This window comes from Ovis canadensis, chromosome 8 (assembly GCF_042477335.2).
Source record: "Ovis canadensis isolate MfBH-ARS-UI-01 breed Bighorn chromosome 8, ARS-UI_OviCan_v2, whole genome shotgun sequence".
NCBI lineage: Eukaryota > Metazoa > Chordata > Mammalia > Artiodactyla > Bovidae > Ovis > Ovis canadensis.
The window spans coordinates 41388019-41413481 of NC_091252.1; the positions used below are offsets into that span (position 1 = coordinate 41388019).

Genomic DNA, 25463 nt, shown 5'->3' on the forward strand with positions numbered 1-25463 from the left:
ACACGGTTTTGCTTTTTTATATGGAGGAGTGAGACTGTTTTGGATTAAGAGGTATGGGGTTGGGGGGGAGGTGGGGGGGAAGCTATGATCTAAGAGCAATGAGGCTGGAGATGTGTCCGGCCATTGGTTCCCTGAGCAGCCATTGTATTTGTGTGTGTGTGTAAAAGTCGCTCAGTCGTGTCCCAACTCTTTGTGACCCCATGGCCTCTACGGTCTGTGGAATTCTCCACGCCAGAATACTGGAGTGGGTAGCCTTTTCCTTCTCCAGGGGATCTTCCCAACCCAGGGATCGAACCCAGGTGTCCAGCATTGCAGGCAGATTCTTCACCGACTGAACCACAAGGGAAGCCATTGTACTTGGTATCCTCTTAATCCAGCATTCTTAGGGCGAGAACTATAAATTCATTTCAAGCTTTTCTTTATTGGAAGAAACTTTAATGCAATTTTTCAAATAGCCAGGTGACTCCCACATTTAGGGTAGTAGCAGTTGTTGTTAATTGTCAGATATAATGCTGATTTAAATGATTTTTTAAAAATAATTTATATTTTTATTTTTGGCTGTGCTGGGTTTTCATGGCTGAGCGCGGGCTTTCTCTAGTTGTGGAGAGTGGAGGCTACTCTAGTTGCAATTCACAAGCTTCTCACTATGGAGCACAGGCTCAGTAGCTGTGGCACACAGGCTTAATTGCCCCATGATATGTGGAATCTTCCTGGACCAGGGATTGAACCTGTGTCCCCTGCATTGGCAGGCAGATTCTTAACCTCTGGACCACCAGGGAAGTCCGATGATTTTAAAGTCAAGTAACATGGATCAGGCATCTGCTATACCGAGGGTAGTACGGCTAGTGCTGGGCATATATAAGTCTCTGTCCTTGAGGCTTGCAGAATGGCTTGGGTAGCAAGCATATGAATGAAAGTTAAGAGCATGCCACGTGCAGCGTGGACATCAGGCTCACGGCTATCTCTGAGGTATTGTTCAGACAAACAGGTATTGTTCACAAACTGTGAGCCTTTGCAGATAGGGAGATCTCAGCAGGCAGTGAAGGCATTTGAGAGCCTGAGACCTGGGCCAGCATGCATGGGACTTGGGGTACATGCAAGGGGACCAGGGAGGCTCAGGTGGAGAGTCTGTTGTAGAAGTAGTTGAGAGGAAATCAGAGTTGCAAAAAGATAAGATTGTGAAGAACTTAAATGAGAGTTTGACCAAACTTATATTTCCAAAATAAGAGGGTAAAATATTCCATGGATGAACTAATTGTTGGATGTATCTGTGAAGCAGTCTCCTCCCCCCCCCCCCCCCCCACCATTTAGGAAGTATTAAGGCTATTAAATGTGTGAATTGAAGGATTTTTGGAAGAGTGTATCTTTAAATTTTTTTTATTCTTTACAATTTATAATTCTGTGAAGTTAAAAGTAACTCTTCTAAAAGGAGTATCGTTTCCAAAGAGACTTGTCTTAATTACATTCGATGGTGTTAGTTTCAAAAGGAGTAGCTGACTGAAAAATATTACCAGTAACTTCTAAGATCCAAAGGCTGACAGTCAGCCTTCTGTGATTTGGGTAAGAGAGAAAAAAATAAAAGTAGAGTTAAGATTATAAACACAATGTCTATTCCAAGATCGGGTGTCCCTGCTTGAGGTAGGTGACAGAGTTCCCTGCGCTTTCCAACAGCTGAGTCAAAGAGGGACCCACAGCCTGCAGTTACAACTTAGTCTTCAGAAAAAAAAATTTTTTTTTTCCAGTGGGCACTCCATATGGCACTCCACAATTCTCATGAATTCTCTCAACAGTATCCCCTTAGCTAATGCAGTATCAGATATCAAATAGTAACTTTTTGTAATGTCTCTCAGCCTAGACTGGTAACAGAACACCAAAGTGCAATTCATTACAGTTTTCTGAGGACTTGAATCTCTGTAGTCAGAGGAAGGGAGTTCACTGGAGCTCTAGCTTAATTCAAAAATGAAATGTAAGAATATGTAAAGCAGTGATTCTTTACTAGTGAGTCTCTTTTGAATCATACCTTCTTTGGGAACTTGGTGATAAGTCTGATGGATCCCCCTTCTCCCCAATGCACTTAGGCATGGTCTTACCAAACTGCATGTTATTTGAGTCAGTTCACAGTTTCAGGGGGTTCACACCCTCACAGCCCTCAGCGGCACTCATCCACAAACCCCAGGCTGCACACCCTTGATCTGGAGAGGCAGGAAGACTACACACAGTAAGCAAACACGGTGAAAACCTGGAGCACAAGCATGTTTGCACTGATAAAACAGATTCATCTGCTTTAACAAGAAACCAAACTGAAGATAAGATTGGTTTCCCTTATTGAAAGCTGGTGAGCGTGATGGGACTTGTCTGAACAAAAGACGTTTATTCCACTTTGGCAAGAATGTGGTCAGGAATGTGATTTTTCTTAGAGAGCAACTGAATATTCTGTAGCACACTGAAAAGGATCCCAAAGCTTGCTCTTAGAAAGAAAGCTATAGTAATTTAAGCCTAGAAAAATTATAAGGCAAATGTTACCAACAACCATCTGAGCTACTTTAAAAATACAAATCATTGGTGTATTTGATATTTTGTATTCTTGGTAAAGAGTTCATAGTATGTCTAACTTTAAGCATTTATGGATTCTTGGTGAACCTGATAAATAAAAATCTTGTGTAATAGAATCTTGGGAAGCTGAATGTTTGCTTTGGGGATTATCTTTGAGCCAGTTACATGTTGAAAACATCTTGTTTGTTTATTCAGTTATGTTGGCTTAGTATCTTCATGATAGTTTCTTTTATGTTGCAGTGTTTTAATCCTGGGCGCTTCAGGTGGAGTTGGTACTTTTGCTATACAGGTAAGACAATTTATCTTTTGACTAGGAAGATTATTATTTTCATAAATTAAAAAATTTATATATTGTGGATTACTTTTTCTTGAAAGCTGAGAGAAATTACATTCAGTGTGATTTCAGCTTGCCCTTCTAAGAAGGAAATTTTCTAAGGTAGAAGGAAGCATTAACGTTTCCAGTGGTTTAATATATGAATTAGTTTTGTAGACATCCTGTATAACAAATGGAGGAAAGCTTTCAGGGAGGAAGACCATGGGCAAGTGAAAATGGATTGAGGTTTGCAGTTAAGGCAATGGCAACCCACTCCAGTACTCTTGCCTGGAAAATCCTATGGACAGAGTAGCCTAGTAGGCTGCAGTCCATGGGGTCACTAAGAGTCAGACACGACTGAGTGACTTCACTTTCACTTCTCACTTTCATGCATTGGAGAAGGAAATGGCAACCCACTCCAGTGTTCTTGCCTGGAGAATCCCAAGGATGGCGGAGCCTGGTTGGCTGCCATCTCTGGGGTTGCACAGAGTTGGACACGACTGAAGTGACTTAGCAGCAGCAGCAGAAATTGATAAGCTAGTTCTAAAATATATATAAGACATGCAATAGACAAAATGCTGTGTAAAGATGGTAGAACTCATATCTACGGAATCAATGCAATCTTATCAGAATAGCAGCTGCCTTTTTTTTTCTTTTTGCATAAATGGGCAAGTGGAATCTAAAATCATGTGGAATTTCAAGGGACCCTAAGATGCCGAACAATCTTGGCAAAAAAGGACAAAACTGGAGGACTCACGCTTCTCAATTTTAAAACTTAGTTACGAAACTATAGAAGTCAGAACAGTGGCACTGGATTGGCTTTACCCCAAAAATGTTTTTGGTGTTAAAAAAAAAAAAAGAAATAGGGGGAAAAAAAGAAATATAATAAAAAATATATATGTATTAAAAGCAAAAAAAAAAGTATTTTCATAAAGTTAGATATATAGATCAATGAAATAGAATTGAACATCCAGAATTAAACCAGTATATCTATGACCAGTTGATTTTTGACTAGGGTGACAAGACAGTTAAACAGGGGAAAGAATAGTCTTTTCAATGAATGGGACTGAGGCAACTAGATATCCACGTATAAAAGGATGAAGTTGGATCCCATCTCACATCCTATGTGAAAACTAGTTCAAGCTGGGTCAAAGACCTAAATATAAGAGCTAAAACCATAGAACTCATAAGAAAACATGGGAGTAAATCTTCATGCCTTGGATTTGGCAATAGATTCTTAGATATGACGCCAAGAGCACAAGTGAAAGGAGAAAGGAATCAGATGGATTGGACTTCATTAAATCTAAAACTTCTGTGCATCAAACGATACTATCAAGAAAGTAAAAAGCACACAGAATGAGAGCAGATATTTACAAATCATTTATCTAATAAGGATACACTATACAGAATATGTAAAGAACTCTTAACAGCTCAACAACAGAAAGACAACCCAGTTAAAATATTAGCAAAGGACTTGAGTAGACACTTCTTGAAAGAAAATCTAAAAATGGGCAGCAAGCCCATGAAAAAGTTTTTAACGTCATTCGTCGTTAGGGAAATGCAAATCAAAACCACAGTGAATGATTGACTTAAGGAGATGCGGTATTTATGTGTGTCTGTGTCTATGTATCTGTATATACAGCCCCACACACACAAAATGCATATTACTAGCCATGTTGCTATTTGTAGCAACATGGATGGACCTAAAGAAATTATGCTTAGTGAAATAAGTCAGAAGGATAAATACTATATGATATCATTTATATATGAAATCTAAAAAAATATAATACAAATGAATCTATATACAAAACAGAAACAGAGTCAAAGACATAGAAACCAAACATGGTTACCAAAGGGAAGAGGCGGGGAGGGACAGATTAAGACTATGGAGTCAATAGATGCAGATGGAGAAACAGTGGAAACAGTGGCAGACTTTATTTTTGGGGGCTCCAAAATCACTGCAGATGGTGACTGCAGCCATGAAATTAAAAGACGCTTACTCCTTGGAAGAAAAGTTATGACCAACCTAGATAGTATACTGAAAAGCAGAGAGAATACTTTGTCAACAAAGTTCCGTCTAGTCAAGGCTATGGTTTTTCCAGTGGTCATGTATGGATGTGAGAGTTGAACTGTGAAGAAGGCTGAGCACCGAAGAATTGAAGCGTTTGAACTGTGGTGTTGGAGAAGACTCTTGAGAGTCCCTTGGACTGCAAGGAGATCCAACCAGTCCATTCTGAAGGAGATCAGCCCTGGGATTTCTTTGGAAGGAATGATGCTAAAGCTGAAACGCCAGTACTTTGGCCACCTCATGTGAAGTGTTGACTCATTGGAAAAGACTCTGATGCTGGGAGGGATTGAGGGCAGGAGGAGAAGGGGACGACAGACGATGAGGTGGCTGGATGGGATCACTGACTCAATGGACGCGAGTCTGAGTGAACTCCGGGAGTTGGTGATGGACAGGGAGGCCTGGCGTGCTGCGATTCATGGGGTCACAGAGTCAGACACGACTGAGCGACTGAACTGACTGACTGACTATACGTAAAATACATAAGCAACAAGGATTTACTGTATAGCACAGGGAATTATACCTAATAACTTATAATGGGATATAGTATGCAAAAAAAAACACAAAACCCTGAATACCTGAAATTAACACAACACTGTAAATCAACTATATTTCAGTTTGAAAAAAAGATGACAGTGAGGTAGCACTCCACACCTACTAGGATGGCTGTTAAAAAAATGGAAATAGCAATGTTGGCAAGGATGTAAAGAAATTGAAACCCTTATATAGTGCTAGTGGGAGTGTAAAGTGATGCCGCCACAGTGGAAAACAATTTGGCAGTTTCTTAAAATTCTTAATTCTGTATTAAACTTAGAATTACCTGTGATCCAGCAGTTCCATTCCTAGGTGTATACTTGAGAGAAATGAAAATCTATGTTCAAGCAAAAACTTACATACAAATTTTCATTTGCAACATCAGTATTCATAATAGTCAAAGAAACAGAAACAACGGTAGTGTCTATCACCTAATGAGTGGAGAAACAAAATGTGGTGTATATATACACAAGGGAGTGTTATTCAGCCATCAAAAGGAATGAAATTCTGATTCATGATACAACATAGATAAACCTTCAAAACATGATGCTAAGTGAAAGAATCCAGACAGAAAAGGTCACATTTTATATGATTCCATTTATATTGTGTCCAGAAGAGGCAAATCCTTAGAGACAGAAAAAAGATTAGCGGCTGCTAGTGGCTGGGGGAAGAAACGGGAGATGGAGAGGACCCCCGGGAAACGCACACCTTTATTCATCTTAATTCACCTTTAGATACTGCTGTGGCCTGAGTGTTTGTGCTCCTCTGAAATGCATGTTTTGAAATCCTGATGCCTATAGTGATAGTATTGAGGCCTTTGGGAAGTGGTCAGGTCATGAGGGTGGAGCACTTGCGAATGGTATTAAAGCCTTATGAACGAGGCCAGCAGAGCTCCCGAGCCCTTCCCCATGCGAGGACACAGAAGCCACAGGCTGCGAACCAGGAAGGGGGCTCGGAACACACCTAGGCGCTGACACTCTGATCTTGGACTTCAGCCTCCAAAACTGTGAGGCGTACATGTTTGTTGTTTATAAGGTACCCAGTCTATGTTGTTATAGCAGCTCAAACAGACTTAAGGCAGATACCCAGTGCCTAATCCATAGATTGTCAGTAAATGTGAATTAATATGTAAATGGGAGAAAGGAAAAGAGGGAGGGAGGATGGGAGAAAAAGAGAAATATCATGTCCTGCTGGTTAAAGTGTAATTAGTATAACTAGTTTGGAAAATAATTTGGCTGTATCTACTAATTATGAATTTAAATTGCCCTGTGATGGCCTAACAAAATATGAATGTACTTTGCAGTCATCCCTCAGTATGCCAAACTCGCATTTGTTCCAGGACCTCCTTGGATGCCAGAATCCATGGGTGCTCAAGTCCCTTTCATAAAATGGTGTGAAGTGTGCAACTCTTTGCAACCCCATGGACTGTAGCCTGCTAGGCTCGTCTGTCCGTGGGATTTTTCAGGCAAGAATACTGGAGTGCGTTGCATGCCCTCCTCTGGGGATCTTCCTGACCCAGGGATTGAACCTGAGCCTCCTCTGTCTGCGGCATTTGTAGGCGTGTTCTTTACCACTAGCGCTGCCTGGGAAGCCCAGATAAAATGGCATAAAAGTCCTACCCACATCCTGTTGTATAATTTAAATCTTCTTTAGATTACTTATATTACCTAAAACAATGTAAATGCTATGTAAATCGTGTGCTGTTGATTCAGGTTTTGCTTTTTGACAATTTTTTTCCTGAATTTTTTCAATCCCTGGTTGATTGAATTCAGTGATGTGGAGTTCTTGGATACAGAGAGTCAACTGTACATGCATGTTCACCAAAAGATATGTCCCAGAATATCCTCCAGATATGTCCCAGATATTTATCCCCTAACTGGCCATCAATAGTAAAATGGGAAAGTGAGTGAAAGTCGCTCAGTCATGTCTGACTCTTTGCGACCCCCATGGAGAGTCCATGGAATTTTCCAGGCCAGAATGCTGGAGTGGGTAGCCTTTCCTTTCTCCAAGGAATCTTTCCAGCCCAGGGATCTAACCCAGGTCCCTCACATTGCAGGTGGATTCTTTACTGGCTGAGCCACAAGGGAAGCCCCAAATGGGAACTGAGAAGTGAAGTCACTCAGTCGTGTCCGACTCTTTGTGACCCCGTGGACCATAGCCTACCAGCTTCCTCCATCCACAGGATTTTCCAGGCATGAGTACTGGAGTGGGGTGCCATTTCCTTCTCCAGGCAAACTGGGGAAGTGAACTGCAGTATATTCTTATGTTTGGATTATTACACAGCTGTGAAAACAGACTACTGGGGACTTCCCTGGTGGTCCAGGTGTCTGCCTTCCAATGCAGGGGATGCAGGTTTGATCCCTGGTCAGGGAACTAAGATCCTACATACATCGTGTCCCAAAAACCGTAAACATAAAACAGAAACAATATTGTAACAAATTCAATAAAGATTTTAAAAGTCGTCCACATCAAAAAAATCTTAGAAAAGCAACTACAGTTGTGCACAGTGTAGTAGAGGAATTGAGCAAGCAGAAGGAAGTCAGAAATGAGAGGATGACTTACATGGTTCCATTCAATGATGCTCAGGAACAAGCAAAACCAAACAGTGTCTAAGGATGCTTATCTAGATAGAAAAGCTTTTTTTTTTAATAGGTGAGGGGAGGCTTATGTAAAAGTCCTGATAGTTGTTACTGCTTCTCAGGGAATGAGGACGGTTTTGATTGGGAGGGGGAGGTGAGATATTCTAGTTCTTAATCTTGAACAGTGCTTAAGATAGTGTTTGCTTTGTAATAATTTGTTAAGCCGTACATTTATATTCCACACACTTTTCTCTCTGTGTTATGTTTCACAATAAAAACATTTAAATAAGATTAAACAATTGATTAATAGGAAAATATCAAGGTTAAATCCCACACAAAGTTATTGTCAGAAAGAGAATGAAGAATAATAAAGAAAGAATGAAGAATAATAGAAAGAAGAATAATGTATCTACCGACAAGGAAAACACATGAGAAAACATCAAAATGAACCCCAGAATTTCAAAACAAGCTAAAAAGAACATTAAAAATACAAAGACATGAATAAAAAAAATCAGAATTGGAAAAACTCAGAAATAAAGTAAAGAGAAATAACAAAAGACTAAACTAGAAGGAGGGCTTCCCTGGTGGTTCGGACAGTAAAGAATCTGCCTACAATGTGGGAGACCTGAGTTCGATCCTTGGGTCAGGAAGATCCTCTGGAAAAGGGAATGGCTAACCACTCCAGTATTCTTGCCTGGAGAATTCCATGGACAGAGGAGCCTGGCAGGCTATAGTCCATGGGGTCACGGAGAGTCAGACCCAACTGAGCAACTTTCACTTCAAACTAGTAGGAACTCAAGCACAACACGTAGTGCCGTATTCTTGCCTGGAAAATCCCATGGGCAGAGGAGCCTAGCGGGCTAAAGTCCATGGGGTCACAGAAAGTCGGATATGACTTTAGACTAAGCCGCAGCAGCACAGCAGTAGAAACAGTGTGTAAAGGAAAAATTGTAAATTGCAAAGAAAGGAAGAGATAAAGACAGAGTCAAGAGAAAAGCGTCATCTATTGAAGATAGGAAAGAAAACTGCTGTATCAATAAGTGTCTCTGATGAGGAAAACCAAAACCAGGGAATAAAACAAATGCTAAAACCCATAATTCAAGAAACTTCCCCACTTCCCTGAAGTTAAATGATTTGAAATTACATATTAAATGACTGGGGTGCTTATTGAAGAACATGGACCCAGAATGAGCAGTATCAAGGGAACTAGCAAAACTACTGGCTTTTAAAGAAAAGGAGAAAAATAAAAAAAACTTTGGGACATCTTTAAAATAAAAGAATGTGACATATGAGTAAAATTAGGTTATTAGAACTTTTTGATAACAGTGCTTAAATGCTGGGACTGGAGTTAGAGTAACATTTAAGACACTTGAGAAAGAATATGCTAAAATTTTATATACAGCGAAACTGGCCTCTGTATACTAAAGGACATATGCGAACTGTTAATAACATGCAAGAACTTGAGGAGTATGTTCTTCTGATCTCTTTCTGAGAAATAGACTAGAAAATGAGCTTCTGAAAACTAAAACGGCTAGAGAGACATAACCCTAAGGACTGGTGGTAAATGTTAAATATACAGTCATCTGTAGAACTAAAACTTCGTGAGGGCTTAGAGAGTACAGTGTGTGACTCTGACAAAGTAAGCAGTACTACTGTTTTTAAAAAGGAATAGTGGGAAAGCATATTTAAAATTATTTGAATGCTTTCATTGATCATATTGGGGATGATTTTAGTACTGTTATTCAGAGACTGGTATATGTGTAACATACAATGGGACAGTTGGGTATTTATGGCATATTTAAATTCTGTAATCCCCTTTGTCTTTGACCATCAAGATTTTAGCAGTGCAAGAAAGAAGATACAGATGTAATACAGGTGAAGTAAAAGCTTGAGTCTGGAGTTTGAATTGGAAGTATCAAAATGAACTCAAGAGCTGTTTTGTGTATGTGTATATGCAAAACTGTCTCTTGAAATATCATTGCTCACATGCACACAAAAATTCAGGGCCTTGGAGTAATGGCAGATTCCAGATCTATGGCATGAAACGTACAAGAATGAGTAGAATATATAAAATAGCAGAGAAGTTAGTAAAGACTGGTCGAGTCACGTCAAAAAGACTCAGCAGCCAACTTGAAGAAATTCCTAAAGGTTATCAAAGAAGACCATTTGAGCTTCAGAAATAGTCATGATAGTTACAAAAGAATGAAAGCTTCCAAATATTTTTAAATCCATGACTTAAATGAGTTGATATTTTTTAAAAAGTGGTCACTTGGAAGAGGATAGGAAACCAATGTATTATTTTATAAACTAATACAAGGAAACAATTATTGCCCTTTCTGTATGAATTGTACACCTGAATAAACAAAGTAGTATATGAGGAGAAGTGTTTCTTTATAAAAGTATTCCAGCGACTAAGTGAAAACAGGAGAGGGAGAATAGCACCGGTTTGCAACCACCAGCAACCACTGAGATTTAATAAAAAGAGGAACAAGCAGATACACTCCGCCTTCTATAATTTGCAGATGCTGTCCTTAATCTTGCTAAAAGGATATAAACAGGAAACAGAGGACAGAGTAGTAAGTAGAACTGTCCCAGGTGTGCAGGCAGAAATTCCAGAGTTTCCAGGGAAAATCTCTTCAGGGTACATGGCCTAGACTCTTTCGCAGATAAATTTTAAGCAAAGGGGGGATAGAAGAGGAGCCTATCGTTTAAAAAAAAAAAAATAGTACATCATACTTTTAAAATGCACAAGACCAAACTGTAGTATCTAGGAAATACATATTTGGATGATAAAGCCTTTTTTTTTTTTTATGCAAGGAGGTGATTTACTCTAAGTATCAGGGTGATGATGACTTTTGGGAGGGAGAGGGCACAGTGTAGAGCTCTTGGAGTGACTGCCAGCTTGCTGTCCCTGTTGGAGTGCTGTCTGCCTTATAGACGTCTCCTGTACGTGGGTTGTATTATTTCTTATTATTTTTAACAGTTTACATAAAATTGTTTTTCAATCTAAAGCTGCTTTAAAACGTTTCAGTAGTGTGCAGAGATAGTAGAAAACGTGATCAGAACACGGGTCTTGCTTATTCTAATGAACCTCTACAATTTATATCAAGGAAGCTTGGGAAATTGATACTGAGGATAGGAATGAGAAAACAACGAATTTGTTATGACCTATAACTGTCCATTTGAAAATTTCTCAGTGAACATCAAGTAACTGTTCTCAGATTTTTGCTGATAATGGCTCCCTTTCAATTGTATGGAACTGCCATTGTAGGAAAGAATGACAGCAATTTTGGAGCATGAGGCTTTCTGGGTACTTAATCCTGAATCCTTCTTTTTATTTGTCTAGTTATTGTAAAACATAAAGTATCTGCATTTTAAATCCCACAAACCATTTATTTAAGGTCTTTTTACTCCAAAGGAGAGGACCTGATTCATGTTTTGGAAGTAAAATGGCCACATTTTCTTCCCCTATTTTTAAGAGCACCTTTCACTTATTACCCAGTACCTGATTGCTTTGATGCAGTTGTCTGATTCAAGGTTATACTTACTGGAAATGCAAATGAAGTGATGTTGTGTTTTTATGTTCTGGATACATTTGAAATAGTTATTTTCTGAGGATGTTGTGTTTTTTCCCGTTACCTTTGTCATCAATGAAAATGCTAAGCTTAAGGTCATCAACTTTTGTCTTTTCTGATGCTGGTGAGATTCTGAGCCCTTCTTTAAATGAATTGGTTATAACTTCACGAAATTAAGGTGACTCACTGTCTTGTCCAGGGAAAATGAGATCTGTTTCTTGGATCTTTCTTTGTGAGCAAAAATTTAATCATTTTTACTAGCCTCTGGCAGATGGCTTCCTGTAGTTCTTATTAAGACAAAGCATTAGCATTGTCTAGAGATTAAGCTGATGAATGTACATCATGTGGTGCCAACTATTTTTTTGTTTAATGCAGTTTTTCTGCCCCCCTCCCCCGTTTCTTTCCTTTTTGGGCAGGTAATGAAAGCATGGGATGCTCACGTGACAGCAGTCTGCTCCCAGGATGCCAGTGAGCTTGTGAGGAAGCTTGGGGCAGACGACGTGATTGATTACAAATCTGGGAATGTGGAAGAGCAGTTGAAATCTTCAAAGCCGTATGTATCCAAACAGTGTGCATATTGGGAAGGTGGGAACAAGGACGGTTGATGATGCACGCCTGAGATGGTTTGGTGGCCTCACAGCCATGCTGGCATCTTAGAGGAGAGTCTGTGAGAACGCCTCGTGTCACTAGAGGGCATTTAGGTTGGTTTCTGATTCTCCTCCAGATGTTAGCACAGCACGATCATGTACTGTGGTTTGTACTGAGGAAGATATTTTGCTTACCTTCTGCTATTTTTTAAGCTAACTGCTTTTACCCCGCTGTGGAAGAAGGTCGTGTTGGAAGGTATATTCCCCCCAGTGGCCTTTGTCACCATGGGTAGAACCTAGAGCAGCACATGACGTATGTGGTTAGTATTTTGCCTTTATACCGGGGGTTTCAGAGAAGCAGAGGCTGTGTAGATACCAGTAATGGATGTTGTCATCGTGCCTGAACGCCAGGTGTTATTTGACTGAACATACCAAGTGGGACCGGACTCTGGAATTCTCTTAGGCCCCCGTCCATCCTGACTGGCTCAGGCAGAGACAGGGAGGTGTTTCAGAACCTGGTCTTCACTCAGCCCAGGCAAAGCTGCTGCAGGGTCTCAGGAGCTATTTCACTGCTTCTGATGCAAAGATTTTTCCCTTTTTTAAATTAGTTTTTTTTTTTTTTTTAAGATGATTTATTCATATGGCTCCGCCAGGTCTTAACTGTGGCATGTGGGATCTAGTTCCCCACCAGGGATCGAACCGAGGCCCCCTGCATTGGGAACATGGAGTCTTAGCCCCTGGACCATCAGGAAAGTCCCTTAAATTAGTTTTCAGAAGCTAATTACTGTTGCTCACTTTAAGTAGAAGTATATTTTCATAGCTTTAAAAAGAGAGAAAGACCTAGGCTTCCACATAGTAGTAGTGTCAGCCAGTAACCCTCTCCTGCTGCTTCTGGGAACAGCCGCGGGAGACAGGCCGAGGCAGCCAACCCTCTGCTATCTAGTTCGTGCATGTCTGCAGCCTGTCTCCAGAGGAGAGAAGCCCTGGCGGGTGAAGGCGGGCACGCACACAGGCCGGCCTCTCCTCTGCTCCTCACTGTGCCCCTCTGCATCTCTGTCCAGTGGCTTTGCTCCTCTTGTTTGCTCTTTTCCAGTTAGAGAACCTCACTAGCTCACAAACGCAGGCTGTTATTTTTTGAATGACTGCTTAGTTAAAATTGATCTTTGCAGCTTCTGCCTGGAGGTTGGTCTCTTAATCCACCTAGAATAAATTTGTTCCTCTTTCCAAATAGCCTTTTAGATTTGAATCCTAGGATTTTACAGCAGGAAAGGGCTTTGAAGTCCTTCAGCCCTACTCTGTCATGCTACAGTCAAGAACATAAAGGGCAGAGAATTCAGGAGTATTTTCGTGCTCAGGATGATGCCACTTCATCATCAGTGGGAGAGCCGGGTCTGCAGCCTGGTCTCTGGACTCCTTCTCTCAGGCAGTGCCAATTCTGTAATGGCAGGCTGCCCTCTGTAATGCCATGGCTTCCCTCATAGCTGAGTTGGTAAAGAATCCACCTGCAAGCAATGCAGGAGACCCCTATTCGACTCCTGGGTCAGGAATATCTGCTGGAGAAGGGAGAGGCTCCCCACTCCAGTATTCTCAGGCTTTCCTTGTGGCTCAGCTGGTAAAGAATCCGCCTGCAATGTGGGAGACCTGGGTTGGAGAAGGGAAAGGCTACCACTCCAGTATTCTGACCTGGAGAATCCCACGGACTGTATATTCCACGGGGTCGCAAAGAGTCGGACATGACTGAGTGCCTTTCGGTTTCAGTCTGCCCTAAAGTTTTATCTAAATTAAGTATCATCATATTTGTTTATCTAAAATTTGGGAATGAAATAGGAACTTAAAAGTAGAAACTTATACTCATGAAAAGAATTTTCGATTAGTCTTTTTTTCCTAATGAGGAGCATAACCTAGTCAGGTCACTCTTCTGCACTTCATATGCTTCAGTTTCTATCTGCTCTTGTTTAGTTTAGTCCCACGAAAGACTCAAGGGCCACAGAGTTGGCCAAAGTCAGTTTTAGAAGCTTTGATGTTTGACTTCATGCAGATGGATTCAGAAGGGAGAAAGGGTTTGCGGAAAAGGAATTCCTCTATTAGCTTGCTTGATGCATAAGCATGTATTCTCTAAATAGATCTTTGTTTTCAAAAGTATTTTAAAACTTCTTTGGGTTTTATCCCCTTTAAGTAAAATGTAGTGATTACAGCAATTTTAGATTAGATTTAAGGAGTTGAATATCTGTTAGTTCCTGTGGATTGCATTATGACTGGGTATTTTTGGCATGTTAGAGCAGAACTGAAGGTTGAGAGCAGGCTGTTGATTTCTCTGTAGGCATTGTGCTGATGTACATGAAACCAAAAGAAAATTCCAGAAGGTGAAGAGGATGCTTCTACATGCAGATCTGATTGTGAAGGGAATAAAAGCAAATCACTCACGTGGGTCAAAATCTAATACACTCCTGTCTTAAGTATTCACATGCACTAAAGAGTGCTGTGACTTATACTGGATGAATAGCTTTGCAGTTCTCTGTAAAGCTTGAGTCAAGGTGTCTAAGCCTTGGCAACCTTAGTTTCTCAACTGTTGACATTTTGGGGCTAGATACTTATTTTGTGTGTGTTTTAGGATGTTTTATCATCACTCCCTGCCTACAAATGCTAATACCCCCTTACCACGACCTCCCCCAATTGTCACAACTAAAAATCTCTCAAAACATTGCCTAATATGTCTCCTGGGGACCAAACTCACTCTCAGTTGAAAACCACTTGTTTAAGTCATTCTTAAAGTATTAAAAAATAAGGTGATTTTGTGATTGAAAAAAGAAATCACATTTGACTTCCTTTGGAGAAAGCCCAGTAAGTAGATGTGCCTTTTCTCGTTTGTCCGAGCAGTCACCCCTCTGCTGTTGTGAGCTGTCACAGAAACAAACCATGGAGCTACCTGGCGGAGGGAGTGAAGGCGGCTTGGAGCCCTGGGTAAAGGCTGACCAGGATATTTTGATATGGTTCTTCCTCTCCAGGTTTGACTTTATCCTCGACAATGTTGGTGGAGCTACCGAAACCTGGGCTCTCAATTTCCTCAAGAAGTGGTCAGGAGCCACATATGTGACTCTGGTGACCCCTTTCCTCCTGAACATGGACCGGTTGGGCATCGCGGACGGCATGCTGCAGACAGGCGTCACCGTGGGTTCTAAGACGCTGAAGGTAGGGGTAGAGTCTGGGTTGGCGAGAGCCAGCAGGCACCTCAGGCTTCTGGGATTGAGTTTCCTCTGAGCCTTTTCTCCTCCAAGAGAAAAGAAACTCTGGAGTCCCATACTGACTGGCTACAAATTTTTGCCTCCCCTTTGGTAGCTGTGTAACCCATGAAAACGACTTAGTGTCACTAAGCCTCAGCATCTTCACCTGAAATGCAGCTCATGGTGTCTCCCTTACTGGGTATTGTAGGAATTAAATGAAATCTTCCGTGTGAAGAACTTGGCACAATGCCTAGTACCAAAATGTGCTTGTTAAGTGTTAGCCTTTATGATTAGCTATATTACCTCTCTCGATTCCGTCTGATACAACTTCTGTTTTTTTCTTGTCTGTGCCTGATGGCTCTCTCTCTGTTTCTCCATCTTAATACATAAGTCTCTTGTGTATGAGGGTGGAAGTTTTATTAAGACAGCATAGAGCCAGCTGTTTTCATGGTAGCAACAATGGGATATGCCAGTACCTCAAATGGAATAAGTGATATAAAAAAATAAAGATACATGCTTTATTTTTTTAATTAGGCAGAATAGTTCAGGCTCAGGAGAAAGGCAATAGAAGTTTCCTCGAGGGTAAAAAGATTGTATGTTGAGCTACACTGCCCCATATTTGCAAGGCGACTGGCTCAATAAGTATCTTCAGCTTCTTCCTGATTCTAGACATTCATTTGGAAGCTTTTGGGGTTGGAGTTTAGGACTTTTAAGTTTCTCAAATGCTCTGTACTGACCGAGTCCTTAGAGGCGGGGAAGAAGGGCCGTGATGGAGGAGACGCTGCTCAGTCCTTAGGAACTGGGTCTGGGCGACAGGAGTGAACCAGCCGGGCAGTGTGCTCCAGGTTCTTTCCTTTCACTTGGTTCAGACGGCACCCGGGAGCAGTGTCCACAGGGTGCTTTGTTGTGAAGAGAGGAGTCTCAGCTGTCCTTTGTCTCTTCTTTCCCTTTTCATCAAACCCAGGCTTCCCAAGTGCTTTAACATATAAGTTTAAGTTTTCCGTAAGATTTCACGGTGTTCCAGGGAGACCTCTGACAAGTTGAGCTTCAGAGTTGTCCTCTGAGAGTAAAACAGGCCTAGCTCTCTTCATTTTCCCTCTCCCTTTCTGGAAAGATGATAGTGGTAATCTCATGCGAAAACCTTTTAAGTAGTTTCTGATGTCTTCCTGAGAATGTGCACAGTTAAAGCCTCATTGTAGTGCCTGCCTGCATTGGTTTACTCTCTCCTGTAATGGCCTGGAAAAAGAAGAAATCGCAGATCCCTTAGAGCAGAACATAACAATTCTGCTATTGCAGACCGGAAGTTTCACTGTACAGAGCAACCTGCCATGAAGAACCGTGGATCCGGCAGCTGTGAGCATCACTGTTCCTTCCTTGAAACCCTGAACAATTACCAGAACGTTTTAATTGTAGTTGATAAGGCCAGGCCTTATGGACAAGTACATGAAGAGGTCTCCTGTGATTATAATTAACTGGACCTGCTGTAAGCTTGGGACAGACAATGCCTCTTGTCTAGCTACCTGAGCCTTCAAATTTGGTTTTGTTTGTTTTAGTTCCCTAGACCAGTGCTTCCTGACCTCTTTCATGCTATGACACACACAGGAGATGTTGATAGTATTTATTTATCTATGTATTGGTTATCCATTTTATTAATGTTGATAGTATTTAAACGGCATACTGAGAGCGCGCTGAGCCAAGAGCGTGCCATCTGGAGACTTCTGTCAGCCTGAGCTCTGCCCTGCTACTCCAAGGCTTTGTCATCCCTACTCTGGGGTGAGCTTGGGCCTGTTTGCATCTGTGCTCCTGGGATAATGATTACCAGTGACCCCTTTAACTCTTAACAGTGTTCCAGGTTGGACGATGAGCTAGGGGGTCACTCAGCCAAACCAGTAAGCCATTCTGGGCACATCTGTTGTGAAGCTCTGCCTCGACAGCAGGTTGGGTTTGTCTGTTTCTCCACGGTCTTAAAGACTGGCTTGCATGGCCCTAGTCTTTCCTCAACAAGCTTTACTTTCAGCACTAGATAGATACTTGTCGAATCCTTCCTGTGTCAGATACTTTGCATACATTCGCGTTTAGTCCCTCCAACATCCCCATCAGCGAGGTGGTGGTGCCCCCACCCTGCAGGCCAGGATGCAGGCTGAAAGAGGTCACTGGACCTACATGACACAACCATGGAGGCCTGAGGCAGAGCAGAAGAGTTCTGTTGCCCCTGCCAGCTTCATGCCGAGATGGTAGCTGATCGTCAGCTCAGTGCAGAAAGCCTGTGCTCGCCCGACGGTGGTGGGCAGGTGTGGGGAGGGAGGCGGCAGGTGGCCACTGGCTGGCCCCGTCCTACCTCTGGATTGCTCTCATCTGATGACGTTTAGTTGGGCGGGTCATTGAGGTATCACAGAGAACCTCAGCTCACTTGCTGTTTTGATAATCTCTGTTTTGAAGAATAATCAAAAGTGGGTATGGCAGTAGAGTGGTCTTGAACCTTCTTGGTGTAAGATTTTTGCTAATCTTCATCTTCATTTTGCTTTTAAAACTGTATTATTCCTCTGAGCCAGGAAAAAAAAAAATTATGATTGGATTTCTTGTCTAAGATCATGTTTCGGTGCCTTATGCCCTTGAAGCATTCCTGAATTAGGTAAAACCTCTTTTCTGGTGCCTCGGGGCTTTATTCACATCTTGGTAGGGAAAGTGTAGAGGTCTCAGCCCCTCATATCTCCTAGGGGAGAAACCGAGTGAGTGAGACTGCCCTTGAAAAAAGAGCTTTCCTGTGCTTGCTTGCCTGACAGTCACTACTTGGGGAAGAAGCCCGAGTTCACGTGGGTGTATCTCTGTTCACTCACTCAGTTATGAAACACTCATGAGCATCCACTGTCTGTCCGTCGCCATGCTGGGTGTACAGCTCATTGTGGCAGCGTGAGATGGGGAAGCAGTTTGTCTGTCTCAGTCATCCAGGAAATACGTTTCCCTAAATTTGCATTTAGTCAGATTTCTTCCTTTCTGAAATTTGACATGTTTGTTTTCTTTTTAGCATTTCTGGCAAGGAGTCCATTACCGCTGGGCCTTTTTCATGGCCAGCGGTCCATGTCTAGATGACATTGCGGAACTGGTGGAGGCGGGAAAGGTGAGTGTGTTGCCAGGGTATCCCTGGCCACCTGGGCAACCTTCCTAGCAAGCCCAGTCAGTGGGAGCTCTACAGACGTAGGCTCGGCCAGTGTCCACACTGCCTTATATGCCAAATTCAAATGCTGTGTTTTGGGCTCTGTGACCATGGGAGTCACAGCCACAGACGGCTGCATTTGAGAAACAGCATATGCCATCTAGGGCAGCCCCCTTCGTTTAAGATGAGAGGCAGGCCCAGAGAGCTTATGTGCTTTTCTCAGAGACACTTGGTTAGATGGCAGTTGGGCTGGGATCTACAGCTAGGCTGCTAACATTCTGATAGTAGTCCTGAAAAAAAAAGTCCTGACCATGAAGACAGTCATTGCACAGAGGTGGGGATAGCCTTGTGAGTTTACAGCTGAATTGCTTCTTGAGCTTCTGAGGGTGAGGCTGCTTTGGAGGCAAGCAGATTTCCAGATGAGCAAGGGGAACAAACACTATGATTCTAAACCTCAATAGAACCGGACTATAAGTTGGGTCACCGGGTCTCCTGTTCCCAGGCCAGTGTAATAAAATTGATGGCAAATAAATGGTACGTCTGAGAGGGTCAGTGGGCAGGACATGGTTCAGAATTGATGGAGATTTTGGTGGAGACAGCTGGTTGGTGTTTCTGTTTGAATCTGTCTTGACTTGATGGTGAGGGACTGCTCTCTAAAGCCTAGTTTTTCAGTGTCAGAAGGCCTCCCAGAGTTGATGGAAGTTGAGAAAGACTCCTCGGTTACTACCTGCTTGTTTAAGTTCTTATGTGGTTTTCATGGCCCAGACATGCCGTCTCTGGAAGCAAATTCATATTCTGGTGCTGATATTTATGATTTTTATTGAGAAATTAATATGGAATTACAGAATGAGGAAAATTATATACCCTGAGGGTTGCATGAGGTCATAGATACAATGATTATCATTTTATAGATGAGAAAACTGGTTCAAAAGGATAAAGGGACACGTTCAAGTTTGCAGAAGTGGGACCAGAGCTCATACTTCCTGACCCCAGTCCTGCACTTTTCCCTCCCCACCACGAAGCTGCGTGCTTAGTGCTTGAAGCTGATCTGGGACTTGAGCTTAAAATTGCCCTGTCCTTGTCATTTTACGGTGGGCAGGGAAAGAGTTGGAGCAAGGCACACCATGTGATCCTCGCTAAGCCACGTGGAAAGAGCCTCTCGAGACGGGTTTTCCTGTGTTGGCATCTGCCCCTCGCTGGCCCATTTCATCTTTCCACTTTGGTTTTGGGAAAGAATGTTTTTAGGAAAATACTGGTTGCTTTTTTGTGCATTTAGTTTTTGTTTGTAGTTGTACTATCACAGGCAAGGAAGCTATGATAGAAAGTGGCTCATTACTCTTTCCAGAATATTTCAGTCCCAAGTTTGCATGCCTTTTCTCAGATTTCTAAGTGTTGATGTGTACTGGGTGAACAGGGACAGCCTTGTCATGACTGGAATTAAGTGCTTCTGTAGGGTTCTCCGCACATCCCCCAGAGGGGCTTATTTTACTTCTAGGAAGAAGGAGGTGAGCTGTCATCAGATAATACGGCCCACAGTTCTACATAGTGCTGAATGGGGATGGAGCCCCATCCTTAGAGGGTCCCCATCCTCTGGAAGTCACCACACTTGTCCTAACCTCTGCTCCAGACTGACCACATGCTTATCATCACTTTCTGTGTTTGAAATATTGTGACTCTCTCTGGAAATTACTATTTGTGCAACAGAGAAGAGAGATGACTTGCATATGTGTCCCCACTAAATCTGGTAGATACCAGGTGGCATGGCCGAAAGAGGACATAGTAGAAATAAATAAAGATGCCCTTTGGGTGTCATGTCCTCCTCCAGGGAGACTGAGGAGGTGGTCCTTTGGCCTTTGATCCTCTTCTCTCGCCAGGGCCGTTTGGGCTCATTTCTGACCATGAAGGGCTCTGGGACTGTGGTGATTGATATGTGACCCTGGATCCACGAAGAGGTCCGCTGTCCCGTGCATCCTGCTTTGTTGTGGGTGTGAGAGGTCGTTGCCTGTCTACACTGGAAAATTGGAAAGGATAACAGAACCGATCTACTTACATATTATGTGGTTAGTAAAGCTTGTTAAATTGGACAAGGACATTGAAATCCTTCCAGGTTTTGGCTGAGTGCTTGATGAATCTAATTAGCAGGTGTCCAATAGATGACCTGGAGTTGTTATTTGACAGTGTACAGCCATGAACCAGAAGAGCCTATTCTTTTAAAATGCTTTAAGTTTTCGAATGAATAATACATCTGTAAGTTCTAAATCCAAAAGGTAGGAAAAGTTATCTCACAGAATCTCCTTTGACTCCTGTCCCTCAGTCATGGAGCTGCTTCTTGTCAGACCACCTCCATTACCAGCTTCTTGGGTATTCCAAAGATGTTCTGTGATTCAGTAGGGTGAAACAAAAACATGATTTTTTTGTACATGTAACATGTAATTAGCACATTGAGTTTAATGGGCTGAAACTGAAATTGTGCCTTATGCCTGAAGTTTATTGGCATTTTCTAAGCACCATAAACATTTCCTGTTCTTAATACTTCTTAGCTAACTGTTGGTGTTGGAGTGCCTACCACAATGCATGAAACATCAAAAGACATGAAAGAAACTTGAACTAGGGGGCACTCGATGGCTGGGGCTCAAGTATGGGATCCTTTGGACCCTTTCATCTTCCTGAGTATGTGTATGCCCACCTGTGTTCTTTGTGTTATTAAGGCCATTTGAGTCCACAGGTCCATTCAAGAGCCTAGGTGACCAACCAGATGTCTTGGTTGAGTGATGTTGTTCATATCTTGGTTTATTTATTTTAGCCAGCATCAGCATAGTCCCTATGGAACCAATTTGAATTTAATTCCAAACTGTTACTGAGGGCTGGTAGGCATTTTGCTTTGCTCGGTAGGGTGTGGAGAGATGTGTTGGCCATGCTGAGTTGCATCCTGAGCACTGTTCACTAGAACTTTCTGCAGTGAATAGTAATGGTCTCTGTCTGCATTGCCTAGTGTGGTAACCACTAGCCACATGTAGCCACACTTGAAATGTGGCTGGTGCTACTGAAGGAGCAGATTGTTAATTTTCCTTACTTTTGATTAAATGCAGATCGCTGCACGTGGCTCAGGCACAGTTTTGGCCAGGACAGCTGTGGAGCGTGCCGTAGGTTCTGAGGCAGATGATTTTCCAGACCCCTCTTGGAATGGCTGGGCCCTAATTTTGCAATGAACTGTATTCCAAAACTTTAAACTCCTTTATTTGCAACTGGATTCCTGCTCTCCCCCATAGAAAGAACGTATGGTTAGGGACTGAGTCTCCGGGACCGCTAGGAGAGCGCTGTCTTGCCAGATGTGGCAGGCACCTCCTGGACCTCATAGCCTTGATGCTGCTGAAGTTTTTCAGATACGTCTGAAGTTGTTTCTGTGGGGAGACACAGGCTGAGTTTCTCCTCTTACCTTCTGGCTCTGAGTGCCTTTTTTCAAGGGGGCCTAGGGACAGTCTTGGGATGCTTCTAGAATGGGTATGTTTACTCCCTTGGGGAGTAGCCTCCTCCTGCACCCTCCCCCTCCCATCTCACCTCCTAATCACACCTCCTATCTTCCAGCCTTGAGTTTGCCATCTGGGGCCAGGGAATTCAGAAATAGCAAGTCTGAGCAAAGCCCACCCTTTCCTTCCTCATATCTCCTTAGGTTAAGCCTCCTTTTCCCCCTTCATCCTGACTCTGGAAGTCCTGGCCCTGTGGAGGAACTCAGAGCTACCCCTTGCCATGAGATGGTGGTCAGCTGTGGTCCTGCTGCCCCTACCGTGGGCCCTGGGCCTGTCCCCGGTGATGGACTGGGATCATGCCAAGGGCTTTAGGTCACCCGGGGCCTCTGTCCCCTCCTACTCTCCACACTCTGAGGTCAGTTTCTGTGCCTGGTAGAGGCTATAGCTGAGGGTCTGGGGAAGAGGTGACAGACTCAGAGTTCCCTCCCCAAAGTGTCCCCAAGCTGTGCAGTGATGACATCAGGGGTCCGGGATCCTCCCTCTGCTCGTTTGCTAAGAGCTCTGACCTTGAACTTGGCCCGTGACCACATGCACTTCAGTTTCTAATCTGTCCAGCAGGCTGGCTCAGAGATCCCCCGACTCCTCCCACCCTTGTTGGGCTCTACTGTTCAGTGATTCCTGCAAGAGGTGGGGACTGAGGGAGAGCCTCCCCTGGCCTCTGGGCCTGCCTGGGGGCGTGCCCTCCCCACCAGCTCTCAGCAAGAGGGCTTCTGCCTCGGAGGTGGGAGGCTTCCCAACTGCTGCTGACAAGTGTTCCCGGGCTGCTCCAGGGAGCCCGAGGTCCCTCCCGTGGTCCTCTTCTCAGGGAAGGGTGTCAGGGCCTGGCTTTGTGCGCCCTTTGTTTAAGGAAGGGCAGGGCCGTCAGGAGAGCTTAGATTTGGGTCCGAGACTGGGATGCTGGAAAGCTGCAGCCGTGGCTCCCAGTCAGCTTCTATCCCTGTGCGCCCACATGGCCCCCAAGTGCTGTGTGCAGCCCGCCGCTTTATACCAGGGCTCCGTGCGTGGGCCGGGCTGCAGCAGTCACTGCAGCAGCGTCCCCACCGTGCCGTGGGTAACCTTTGTTTCCCCTCTCTGGGTTTTTGCTCTGATCCCTTTGTCCATCACAAACAAGCATTCTGGGTCTGGTGTGAGGCTGCGCGTAGACACTGCCTCTTTATGCTGTTAATCTCTGTTTGATGTCACATATTCAGCCAGCAGTGGCATTTGCCTGCCTGTTCATTGAAAGCCTCTTCTTCATTGTCACTTTTGGGAAGAGCTGAATGCCCGTTATGCCCCAGTCAGCCCCAGTGGATTATCCACCACAATGGGCCTGACCAGCCAGATTAAAGTGTGCCGTCGCTGCCAGCTGCGTGGGTCATCAGTTCAGACTCTGTGTCTCTGGCCAGGTTTGGGTGGAGCCTGCCAGGCAGCCCCTCATTCTGGAGCAGCTCCCCATAACGCTGCTGTGGTTGCTCCGTGATGAGTTAGTCCCTGTTGCCTCCTTTCTTGATTTCTCTCTCAGGTGCCTGCTTTGTGTGCTGCTCTGCGTCAGCACCTGGCACTTAGAAGGAAGACGCTCAGCCCCTGTGGAGTGGGTGGATGTGCCCCTGATTGACACAAGTCAGGAACCCTCAGCGTAAGGCGAAAGGTTGTAGTGATTTCCCGCTCTGATGTGCAGAAAACTCTTCTCCTCTAGAGATTCTGATGGAGTTGGTCTAATGGGAGACCAAGAACTCTGCATTTTAAGCATGCATTCAGGTGATTCCTTTTCAGGTAATCAGCATCCAGAAAGCAATGTCCCAGCAGCTGGGTTCAGAAGGTTCTGGGTGGGACATGCTGGAACAGCTTGGATGCTCTCCACTCTTCTACCAGACAAGCAAGTAGGTTTCCTCCAATAGGCTGGCTCAAATCTGTTCTGTTCATAGCGGCAGCTGTGTTGAGGTCATGCTCAGCTTGCTGGGGAGGGCCACAGTTATAAACCAGTGGTGTCCTCCATAGGTGCAGTGGGGGTGGTGGCCGAGGGACCACGCTTGGGCTATCTCAGTGACCTGGACACAGCCTGGATCCTGAGCTGGCATGGCCAATTAACATGGTTCATTAACATGGCTGGCAGGCCAGCCAAGATGCAGGCTGTGATGAAGCCATATAATCCTTGGTTACCTTTCTCTCCCCTTAAGATTTTAGTAGATATGGAAAGCAGCTGATGATACACAGAAGGTTTAGTGTATAGTGGGGAGAGCAGACACTCTGGTACCAGCTCAAAGCCTGTCTTACCACTCAACAGTTACGTGACATTGGTGATTTAACTCTGCCTTAACGTATCCGTCTGTGAAAAGGGAATAACAGCAGTACCTGCCTCATACGGTGGCTGTCGGGATTAAATGAGGTTAAAAAAAATAGAGCACTTAGAGTGCCTGGCACATAGTGAGGACAGCCCATGCTGGCGATGTTATGAGCTTATCGTGGTTCATAAGTACAGAAAAATTGTCAGTGTTTTGGAGAAGGGAACTTTGGGGGTCTGAGATGCTCTCTGGTGGCGGGGCTGTGAAATTCACACAAGAGGAAAGCCCATCTGAATACCACAAGAGCGTGTACTTCTTCCTCTTGTAAAAGGGTCGCAAGATGTAAGCTCATGCCTTCTGACAACTGATTCCTGCCTGTTGGAGCAGTGGGAGATAGTTCACTGAGATGCCAAGTGGATAGTTACTGATTTTTGCTTGAAGTTTTAAAAAGCATGAGTTCAGTCAGATGTGTGCGTGGGGAGAGAGAATGCTAACTGGTTCCAGTTTCAAAGGCAATTGCTGGCAGCGCTAACGATACACCACACAGAGCCAGCAGTATTCCAGCCTTTACGAGCTGGCGTTCCCGTAAATTCTAACCAGCTTTGCAGCCCAGCAAAGCCCCCAGGGCCGCCCCAGCCACAGATGGGCCCCTACTAGTTTTCACCTAAGTGACATTTATTAAGCTCCTGCTGTGTGCCTGACCTTGTGCTGGGTATTGTAGGGGATACAGAGGAGGTGGCCTGTTCCACGATGCACTCAAGTAGATATGCCGAATAGTTAACAAATTTTATAAAATCTATCCCTATCCTGTGCACTGCCTGCACTGCAGGAACCTTCGGATGCCTTCTTTGGTGTCTGCCACACAGGACAGCATGGCTGAGATGTGCATTCAGCTGTAGCAGGCAGTCTGTGAAGAGGCCACACCAGTCCTCTGGACACTGCAGACCATGGGTCAGGCAGGCTTGGGTGAGACCTAGGCTGGACACGTGGTAGATGTCACAAAGGAGAGACGCACACAGCCCACACTCAGACAAGTACCCCATTTTGGTAGAGTGGGGGTCTGCAGAGGGCTGAGGTCAGGATGGTGGTGGCTA

At 43.8% G+C, this 25463-nt stretch overlaps 1 protein-coding gene across 3 annotated transcripts in view; it reads left to right on the plus strand.

The window, feature by feature from the left end:
* The window catches only part of RTN4IP1 (reticulon 4 interacting protein 1), a 52569-nt gene that overhangs the window by 26687 nt on the left and 419 nt on the right, over positions 1-25463 (plus strand). For all 3 annotated transcript variants that reach the window (XM_069598240.1, XM_069598241.1, XM_069598242.1), the window contains exons 5-8: positions 2794-2842; positions 12036-12172; positions 15212-15395; positions 18453-18545. In XM_069598240.1, coding sequence (XP_069454341.1) covers positions 2794-2842; positions 12036-12172; positions 15212-15395; positions 18453-18545 — 463 coding nt within the window. The remainder of the gene's footprint in view (positions 1-2793; positions 2843-12035; positions 12173-15211; positions 15396-18452; positions 18546-25463) is intronic.